Below are 10,797 nucleotides of genomic sequence, written 5' to 3'. Positions count from 1 at the left end.
GCATTTCCAACGCCCCTCCCCCAAGTCCCTCCTCCCTACCTTTTATCTTAGCCTGCTGGACACACTTTCCTCATTCCTGAAGAAGGGCTTATGCCCGAAATGTCGATTCTACTGTTCCTTGGATGCTGCCTGACCTGCTGCGCTTTTCCAGCAACACATTTTCAGCTCTGATCTCCAGCATCTGCAGTCCTCACTTTCTCCTAATGCATTCCTGCCCTATTTCCTCTTGTAGAGCTCAACAGTACTCAAAGGAAAATTCAGGTTTAATTCTTTAAGTATGCCTGGCAATATAAGATTCAAATCTTCAACTAGCAATAGTGCTGAAAGAAATCTTGGCAGAGCTGCATATGTGCACAGATAGGTAAGCACTCAACCAGAAACTGGCCATCATCCAAACTCAGATATTTCAACAGGAGCCCTCTGGGAGTACAAATCAGTCAGTATAAGTCAGGAACCCTGTGGGAGTACAAACCAGTCAGCAGCATTTCCTGTTGTGCACTGTTCCCATTAGCAAAGACCATATCCAAATTTTGACCTGTAATGGTTGATGACTGTTCTTCAATAGATTATTATTTGAAATGCTTTGAGAAACGTCAATATTATAGCACTTTATATATATGTATATCGATTATGTTATTAAGGCTAATTCCACCATTTCATTTCACATTGCTATAAGTATCTGCTTACTAGATGAATAGCTTTAATCACGGCTTTAAGTTAATATATCATGCCTGGATAGTGAAAGCTGCACTTACCTCTAAAATACGTTCTTTACTTTCCAACCTCTTTTTTAGTTCATTTAGTCTCTCCAATTGTTTATTTCTTTCCCCTTTGAAATGCTTTTCCTTCTGTTTATATGTTTCGATCTCTGTGTCCACTTTACTTAGCTCTTCCTGTTGTAATAATTCATTTCTTTAAATATTATTCAAAAACATTTCTAAATCTGATAATTAGTCTGATAATTAGAATGCACCTTTCTTGAATCTATTTCTTCTGCCAGCGAATGTTCCTTCCCTTGTATCTCTTTGTATTTCTTTTCATCCTCTTCCAATAACTTTCGATGTACATCCAAATCCATTCTTGCCCGCTCCAAGTTATTTTGGGCCGACTCAATTCTGTGGCAGATGTCTTGGGTTTCTTTTCTCTAGTGTAAGGAATAGAAGGAATCAGTTACCACCCAACCCCATATAACTGATTGTTATTCATGGCATGATTGGCTCAAGTCTCTGAAAATATTCAATGATGAGTAAAAGAAAAATTAACCATTGAAGATTCTGTGCAGCATTCAAAACTTACGTTACATAGGGAGGGAAACACAAGTAAGTCACAATTAATTTTAACACTTACTAATGTAGGAATATGAAATGGCTGGGGGTCCTCAATGTTTTCTAAATCTCCAATTTCTAGCTTAATTTTAGTTATTCTTTCCTGAAAAATACAGGAGATAATTCTTAGGTTTATTCTATCACGATTGATTATTTAAAATGAAAAGAACTGAATTAGTCATACTTTTCTTTGGTCTTTTAAATACTGACCTGGATTTGTCTCCTTTTCTTTTGTGTATTGCTGATATTGGTGTAAAATAACTTTATTTCATCCTTTATTGAATTTGATCGCTGTTGACAGTGTAATAACTGGGATTTCTTATCATTTAGTTCCACCTCCAGTTCCCTGTTATACAAAAGATTTCAGTGACAAAATTTGTTAATTTTTTTTTGAAAACAAAGTCCATAATTAGACACAATCTAGGCCTTTAGCGATAACAATACTTTGCACAGTTAAACCAAGAGTTTCTTCAACACAATGGCCTTAATTTTGCAGTCAGCAACAACATTGCAGAGCTCATCACTAAATGCAGAAAGTAATATAAGCCAATCTGATTCACATGCTTCAGTTGAGAACTTACACTTCTTCTGCAGTTATGTCCAATGTTGAAAGCATCAGTGAGACTGAGCAGTGTGATACATTACTGGAGAACCTATGCCTCCTCGTCACAAGCTGAGGGTCCATCCTTTAACGTCAGCTTTCAACTTAATTGGCAAGTTCTGCAGTCTTCTTACCAGAGGAACTGAACTTCTGAACTAACATTGTTTTTTGAAGAATGAAATCTCACTTGTAATGTTCATAACTGTCAAAGTGCTATTGATCATTAGAACTTGAAAAAACATATAACAGTTCAGAAGCATATTACATGAGAAAGTTACAAATCACACAACACCAGGTTAAATAGTCCAACAGGTTTAATTGGAAGCTCTAGCTTTCGGAGCACCGCTCCTTCATCAGGTGGTTGTGGAGTGCACAATTATAAGACACAGAATTTATAGCAAAAGTTTACAGTGTGATGTAACTGAAATTATACATTGAAAAATAGCTTGATTGTTTGTTAAGTCTCTCATCTGTTAGAATGACCATGATAGTTTCACCGTCATATGTAAATCACAAAACTTTTTTTTAAAAGTTACGTTGTCAGCGCAGATAAGGTGTTGAGATGTTGAAGGTGTTAGCCCCCCATGTTGCCTGTCTGTGCCATAATGTTTAGACTGATTCTAATCTAAAAAGTGAGTTAACAGAATCCATGTAAGACTCTGTTAACTCACTTTTTAAGATTAGAATCAGTCTAAACATTATGGCACAGACAGGGAACACAGGGAGCTAACACCTTCAACATCGCAACATCTTGTCTGTGCTGACACCAATTATTACAGTTAACCTGAGAATGTAACTTTTAAAAAAAGTTTTGTGATTTACATATTAAAGAAGTGAAACTAACATGGTCATTCTAACAGATGAGAGATTTAACAAACAATCAAGGTATTTTTCAATGTATAATTTCAGTTACATCACACTGTAAACTGTTGCTATAAATTCTGTGCCTTACAATTGTGTCCTCCACATCCACCTGATGAAAGAGCGGTGCTCCGAAAGCTAGAGCTTTCAATTAAACTTGTTGGACTATAACCTGGTGTTGTGTGATTTGTAACTTTGCACACCCCAGTCCAACATCGGCATCTCCAAATCATGATGTGAGAAAGTGGAATTTAAACTCAAGTAATAGATCTAGAAAATAAATCTGATCTCAGTGACCATGACAATTCTTACCAATTATTGCAAAAGACCATGTAATTCACTGATGTCCTTTGGGAAAGGAAATTTGCCGCATAATATGACACATAAGAAATGTGTGATACATGTGCTTAAGGGGAAGCAAGTCCCTCAGAATGCCCACTTTTCTCAATCTTGCCACCCTGGATGAAGTGGCAATATTAGGTCAAATATAAATCATCACTGTTAAACGGTGAAATGGAGCACACTTCTATTGAGGATTACTATTTGGCCCAAGTCAGTTTTTGGCCTGGGTAGATAAATATTGGTTAGGAAACCCGCTTCTCTATTTTGCAGATTTGATGGCATTAACTAATCTCCAACAAAACACTAATACTCAACATGTTGATTCCCGATTAAACCAAATTTTGATTTGTAACATTGAAGTGGGTCCTCATTTACAATTTGAACATCATGAACATACCCCAACTTATTGTTTTGATTGTCAACAAAATGAAACAAAAAATACCTTGTGATTAGAATGATCTGGAGTCAAAACATTTTAGGCGATTAAAAAGATTTTTGAAGTTTCAGAATATTTCAAAATATTTGTATTAAAAAGGCATATTTTTAATTCATATGATTGAGAGAATAAATAAAAAGCTGAAATAAAGTGGTATTTGTGTGAAATAGTATTTTTCAGATTCGTTTGGTATAAAAAATTGGTTGGATATAATGACGGCAAATTTCTTTCTCAGAAGGCCATCAATGAACTACATGGGTTTTTGCAACAATTGGACAGAGTTGCCATGGTCACTGAACTAGATTTGTATTCCAGATCTATTACTGTACTTGAGTTTAAATTCCATTGTCTGACAATGGTGGGATTTGAAACTGTTCCCCCCCGATAATTAGCCTGAATCTCTGTATTGCTAGTCTAATGATAATGCCTCTTACTGCTATAATGTAAAATGTGCACATGAAAATGCTTTTAATCATTTCAAGCAACAACAAGTATTAACAAGCTTATCACTTAAAATCCTGAACCATAATTAAACATTTACCAAGCTAGAGGGAAAGACTTGAGGGTTGCAGTGAAGGAGAAAGAACAGGACTGTACTGAAGCATCTCGTTAATAACTTGTTGTGGTCCAGCCTGCATGTTTCTGAGAGATTGTAATAGTTGATACCAAACTTTACTAACCTGATTTTGGATTCCACATCACCACCCAAGTATCTTGCCCTGTCTGTTTCCGAGGAGTAGTAACGGTTGGGAAAAACCTGGTCACCAGCTGCAGTAAAGGCTTCTCTGCAGTTTGCGGGTGGTCTTTGCAGCTGCATAATTTCGCGAGCTCTGCTGTTACTCTAGGAAGGAGGATTGCTATTTCAAAGCTTGCTAGAGAAAACTGGTTTGAACAATAGTTTCATAAAAAAGCAGATGATGTGAGAGACAAACTGGTGATGAACAACAGGCAAATATGCCAGAAAGGATGACTGCAATGGTAGTATTCATTTTCCCTCATGTATTTTTACAGATGATGGAGTTCTAAGGAATGATATGGGTAATATTACAGTACTGGGTGTATTCTATAGGGTTCCAATTAGTGAGAAAGATTTGGAAAAAATAAATTTGCATGGAAAAACTGCATAAAGGTGCAAAACCTATAGTGTGGTGATAGTGGGAGCTTCTTCAATGTTATAAAGACAAGGAAAATACTGCTGAGTTATGCCTCACTGAGATGGCTTCCTGAAAATCAAAACCCATTACTCCTGGAGTTGTTGCAACTTAAATGTTTCCTCACAAAATATGTGATCCACAAACAATAAAACACAAGACTTACAATCCTTCCCTCCTCCTTATTGAAGCTTGGCATTTCTAAAACCCTTAACTTATTCCAACATTTTATATTCGGGCTAATGCAATTACATCATCTTTTCCAGCAATGTGAATAATATTTATAATGAAATGGGTGCAACAAAAGACTCCACATGAATAATCTCATATTTCAAATTGTAAAGTTTTCAGTGAAGGTCAGTGGATTAACATCAGCATAAATTAGCATTTCCGTTTTACCTGTTAGACACTGACTTCAACATGTTAAGGAGTCAACAATTACCCCAAAGTCTGGCTATTTTAATAGTAGGTTACTTCCCTTGATACTGGTTTAGTTTATAAGTGAAGTACCCCATTTGTCTGCTTGCAACTTATCATCCCGCAACAAGACTGCAGCTACCCTCATGTTACCAGAATCAATAACTATTTTGAAAGGTTTGGAAAAATCAGGGGAAGCCAACACTGGTTCATTTTATTAAGATTGTTTCCAGCTTCTCAAATGCTGTTGGACATCATGCTGATCATATCATCTTTGCTTGATTCTTTAATAAATTTGTGTTGAAATTGAAAATTTCTGATAAAACCCACACATTCCTAAAGATATCATGATTTCTCACTTAGTTTTGGGAAGTAGGGAATTCTATTAGAGACTTCACTTTTGCAGTTGTTGGCAACACTTGCCCTTGTCCTCCAATATATCCAAAGTAAGTTACTCTTGCTTTCTCACATTCACAATTGGCTAAGTTTATTAATAAGCCAGCCAACTGCAATTGCTTAAACAGATCTTCTAATTGTTTCATATGTTCTTACTGGACACTACTCTGTACCATGATATGGCCTCAATAAAGTACAATTTATAAACCTCAGCTACAACTTGATTCATAAGCCTCTGGAATTTAGCTCAAATGGCCCCACCAAACATTGGAACAACCCATTCAGTGTAACCATAGTGGATATTTCTTTAATTCTTCATGTAATGGATCAATCTTAGGAGGAATGAGGTACTGCCAACACTATCAATGGAGTCTTCAAACTGTGGAATGGGTACAAATCTATTCTTGTAACCACATTTACCTTTCTCTTATCTATTCAGGGTTTAATTGATCCATTTGGTTTAGGAACGAACACAATCAAAGTAATACAATACAATAAAGAACTGCAGATGCTGGAAATCTGAAACAGAAACAGAAATTGCTGGAAACACTCAGCCAGTCTTGCAGCATCTGTGGTGAGAAAGCAGAGTTACGGTTTCTCCACAGATGCTGCCTGATCTGTTGATTGGCTCCAGCAGTTTCTGTTCCAGTCTTTCTGTTTAAGCTAATTGAAATGTAGGGAGTTCATCTCAAGAAGTGTCCACCTCCATATCGCTGTCATCTTCCACTACTCTTACCACTTGACACATTTGTTCCTCCTTATCCTCTTCTTGACAACAATACCTTTTCAACATGTTTGTGAGAAAACTGATGCATCTTCCTACAATCAAGAATATTTATCAGATAAGTCACTTTACTAACAAGCTTGACTACATTATATGGATCACTACATTTCACTTACAGAGGTTGGCCTTGCAAAAGCATGAATACAAACATTTCATTTCCGACCTGAACTGTTCTAGCTGCTAAATGTTTATCTGCCCATTCCTTCATTTGCACCTGTCAAACTTCCAAATGCTCTCGAGCCACCTTAGGTACACCTCTGAGTCTTTTTAAAAACATGGACCTAGTCATAGAGATGTATAGCATAGAAAAAGACCCTTTGGTCCAACTCACCCATGCTGACTAGATACCCTAAATGAATCTAGTTCCATTTGCTTGCATTTGGCCCATTTCCCTCTAAATCCTTCCTATTCATATACCCATCCAGATGCCTTTTAAAAGTTGCAATTGTACCAGCCTCCATTCCTTCCTCTGGCAGCTCACTCCATAAACACACCACCCTCTGTCTGAAAAATTTGCCCCTTCAGTCCCTTTTATATCTTGCCCTCTACCTTAAACCTTTAGTTTTGGACTCCCCCCACTCTTGGGAAAAGACCTTGTCTATTTATCCTATCCTTGCCCCTCATGAGTTTATAAACCTCTATAAGGTCACCCTCAGCCTCCAAAGCTCCAGAGAAAATAGCTCCAGCCTACTCAGCCTCTCCCTATAGCTCAAACCTTCCAACCCTGGCAACATCCTTTTGTAAACTTTTTCTGAACCCTTTCAACATCCTTCTTATAGTAGGGAGACCAGAATTGCACACAATATTCGAAAATATAATCCAACATTGAGGATTTGTCTTTATAGTTCAAAGCACTTTTCTTAATCAATTCTAATTGACCTCCAATCTCAGAACCATAAATTAATTCAAATGGAAGAAACCCAGTAGGTTCATTTGGAGAATCTCTGGTAGATTATAGGAAGAAATCTAATTCTTTGTCCCAGTCCTGTGAGTATTTGTGATAGCACGCCTTAACCTTGGTTTTAAGAGTCTGATTATATCCTTCCATAGTTGTGGGCCTGTAGGTATACAAATTATTTCATTTGTTTTCAAACTGCTAATGATTTCCTGGAAAACTTTAGACAAAGTTAGAACACTGAGCAAAATACTTCTCAATTGGTCATCTGCAGCCAGTAAAAATCTGAGTTAACATTTCCATTATGACCCAAGCTGTAATTGTTCTTAAAGGAATAACTTCTGGGGATCAGGTTGTTAGATCCATAATCATAAGAAGATACTAATGACCTTCATTTTCAATAATGGTCCTCCAACTGTAATGGTGATCAAGACAACCACCTGATGAAGGAGCGGCGCTCCATAAGCTAGTGTGCTTTCAATTAAACCTGTTGGACTATAACCTGGTGTTGTGTGATTTTTAACTTTGATCAAATTAAAGGTTGTGGTTTTCCTGCAACCTGGCATCGTTTTACAGCACTGCACTAAATCTTATTGAAGTCTTGGCTCTGTAAAATATCTATTTTCTGATGTTTGAATTTTCCATATTCCTATCTGTACTGCCAGTGGACTTTCATATGTTACTTCCAACATTTCCTTCCAGTATCTGGCAGTACCATTACTTGATCAACATATTCTTCATCCCACAGGTCTGAGAGGATGTCTCCACACCCTCATCAGAACTATTTCTAACAATTATATCACCCCTTAACCTCAGCTTCAGTGGGAGCTATCTGTGTTAATTTATTTATCAATGATCTGCTTCCTAAGTTTCAATTAATGAAGATATACCAAACACTTTTTTAAAAAAAATTATCCTCATTCCTAAATAGAGTTTCAAGTACCTTAACATTTACTTACGATATTAGTGTGTTCTCTAATGAAGCATTTTGTTTAGCCATTGTTCTGGTCAACACACATGATGGAAAGGAACTGGCAACTTGTTTCTCTTATCGCACTGGATGCTGCAATTATAGGCAAAGCTACAAATCTCACCCATCCCCAAAACACAGAGGATGGCTGCATTCTGAAATTGGTAGCACATCCGTCAAATGCAAATAAATAATTAATGGTCAATTGAGCTTGTTAACAGCTTAGTTGAACCCGATAATATACCGACCACACCTTAATGCCCATGATATGGGCAAATACACAGGTTCTGTGCTTCACTTTTGAAGTTCAAGAAAACAACGCACCAACACCTTTCAAGAGAAACTAGGGAAGGGCAATGAATGTTGGCCCGTCCAACAACACCCACATCTCAAAAGAGAATAAAAGAAAATTAAGACATGACACTGGAAATGGTAAATGATTTCCTGCAGGTGGCAGAATTGTCCCTCACAGTCTTAAAGGAACTTTCAAAGACAAGATTGATTGATTTGGTGGGTAAACTGGGGATAGCATTGCCTGACAGAGATGCAAGGTCGGAGACAAATTGAAGTACTAGCACTTAGGTTTAAAGGAAATACAAGAAGGACAAGGCATTCTGGGTAGTGAAACTTTGGAATTGGGCGACATTCAATTATGTGTAAGGCAATTTAACATGAGAAAAGGGCAAAACTAGAGATGAGAGAAAAAAAAGAGACAGGAGAGGAAGCAGAAAAGGGAAATGGAATTGAAAAGAACATGAGAAAACTAGACTTAGAATTGCAAGAGAAAGTGAAAGAATACAAATTATCAGCTTAAAACAATTCAGCTGAAACAGGAGATGTCATGGTTGGGCAGTGATGTGGGGTGTCTCAAAGTTATGAAAATTTGTTAACTAATTGCAAGTCTTTCATTTACATGTATTCCCTCCCAATATAATAGGCATCATTGCACTTATATTTAACAACTCATAACATTATAAAGATAAATAAATGTATATAATACATATATACACACACAAAATGCTACTGCTACTCAAGAAACAAAACCACTTCTGTCATTGCAGCAAAGTTAACACCAGCCAACAAATTGACATGTGCAACATTTGGTATTTAAGTGATCATTTTCCTCCGAAGCAGTGTGTGTGAAACCGTGCCCAGGTACAGACCATACCTGGAAACAACACAAGGAGGATCACCTGATTGAGCTTTACGAAGCTCTGAGGGTCATCGATGGGGTAGATCGGCAGAAACATTTTCCCTTAATGAAGGGGTTAAAAACCAGGGGGCACAGTTTAAAGGTAAGGAGCTGGAGGTTTAGAGAGACTTGTAGAAAAACATTTTTCACCCAGAAGGTTAGGGGTATCTGGAACTCACTGCATGAAAGGAAGCAGAAACCTTCAAAACATTTAAAATCTACATAGCTGAACACCTGAAATGTGATAGCATTGGAGGGTATGGGCCAAGTGTTGGAAAATGGGTTTAGAATTGCTGAATTATTAATAACCAGTATGGGCACAGGCCAAAGGGCCTCGTTTCATGCTGTAAAAACTCTATAACTCTAACCTTAATTTACAGAATTGCTCTGTAATAGAAAATGGCCTGTGTCCCTTTCTCACATATTCCCACATTATTTCTATTTATAATGTATACCCTTCAGGAAATCTTCATTAACCATCAGAATGTTTTTTTTAATATAGGTAAATCCTCAGTTTATCTATTGCAGTTCATCAAAATACTCTTGCCCCCTTGAACTTTGAGAACGTGAGGACTGCAGATGCTGGAGTTCAGAGCCAAAAGGTGTGGTGCTGGAAAAACACAGCCGGTCAGGCAGCATCCGAGGACAAGGAGAGCATAAGCCGTTAAAAAAGATGCAGAGTTTGTGCTGCCTGACAGGCTGTGCTTTTCCAATCCCCTTGAATTTTAAAGAGGATAAATTTTACAAATTTGAGTTTTGCTGAAAAAGGACACACTTTTTGAAAGCTTTACATTTTACATTCATCAGGACAATATGACAAAAATAAGGCTTTGCTTTAACATCTCTCTCAGGAATGCTCCAGTAAATCAATACTGCCTCACCAACGGCTTTGCCCAGTTTGGATGCTCATGTCTAAATGACAATGCAACACAATTAGTCTTGAGAATAAAATAGCTGAAAGTTAGTTCAAAGAGCTCTCAGCTTCTTCCTCGACCAGAAGCCCGAACAATCCCCATCCACCATCACTCTCCTCTGCCTGGCTGAACTTGTTCTCTCACAGTTATGCCTGCCTCTTTATAGAGTAAGTGGAACAATCCTTGTTCCAGTCCTACAAAGGCTCCCTCCCACAAGTCTTTTCTTGGTACATCGACAACTGCTTCAATGCTACTTCGTGCTCTTGTCAGGACTCCCACATCTCTATAACTTTCATATCGCTGAATTCTAACACTTCTCTTCCTTTCCTTGACCTCTCTGTCTCCATTTCAGGAGATAATTCATTCACTGCCATCCACTACAAAGCCACTGACCCACATAGCTATCTTCATGACAGCTCATCACACCCCACATCCCACAAGGACCCCATCTCATTCTCCCAGTTCCTTCACCTATGTCGTATCTGTTTGGATAATGCCACTTCCCGAAACAGT

General features: G+C 37.6%; 1 protein-coding gene across 6 annotated transcripts in view; it reads right to left on the bottom strand.

The window, feature by feature from the left end:
• The window catches only part of LOC122540973 (structural maintenance of chromosomes protein 6-like), a 119,689-nt gene that overhangs the window by 26,096 nt on the left and 82,796 nt on the right, over nucleotides 1-10,797 (bottom strand). For all 6 annotated transcript variants that reach the window (XR_006309476.1, XM_043677385.1, XM_043677351.1 and 3 more), the window contains 5 exons: nucleotides 4,246-4,406; nucleotides 1,536-1,671; nucleotides 1,348-1,428; nucleotides 974-1,144; nucleotides 756-893 (listed from right to left, as the gene is read on the bottom strand). Coding sequence is in view for 5 of the 6 variants with exons in the window: in XM_043677385.1 (XP_043533320.1) it covers nucleotides 756-893; nucleotides 974-1,144; nucleotides 1,348-1,428; nucleotides 1,536-1,671; nucleotides 4,246-4,406 (687 nt within the window). In the remaining variant the exon portion in view is untranslated. The remainder of the gene's footprint in view (nucleotides 1-755; nucleotides 894-973; nucleotides 1,145-1,347; nucleotides 1,429-1,535; nucleotides 1,672-4,245; nucleotides 4,407-10,797) is intronic.

The sequence above is a fragment of the Chiloscyllium plagiosum genome, chromosome 3 (genome assembly GCF_004010195.1).
Source record: "Chiloscyllium plagiosum isolate BGI_BamShark_2017 chromosome 3, ASM401019v2, whole genome shotgun sequence".
Classification (NCBI taxonomy): domain Eukaryota; kingdom Metazoa; phylum Chordata; class Chondrichthyes; order Orectolobiformes; family Hemiscylliidae; genus Chiloscyllium; species Chiloscyllium plagiosum.
This window is presented reverse-complemented; position numbering and strand designations above follow the sequence as displayed.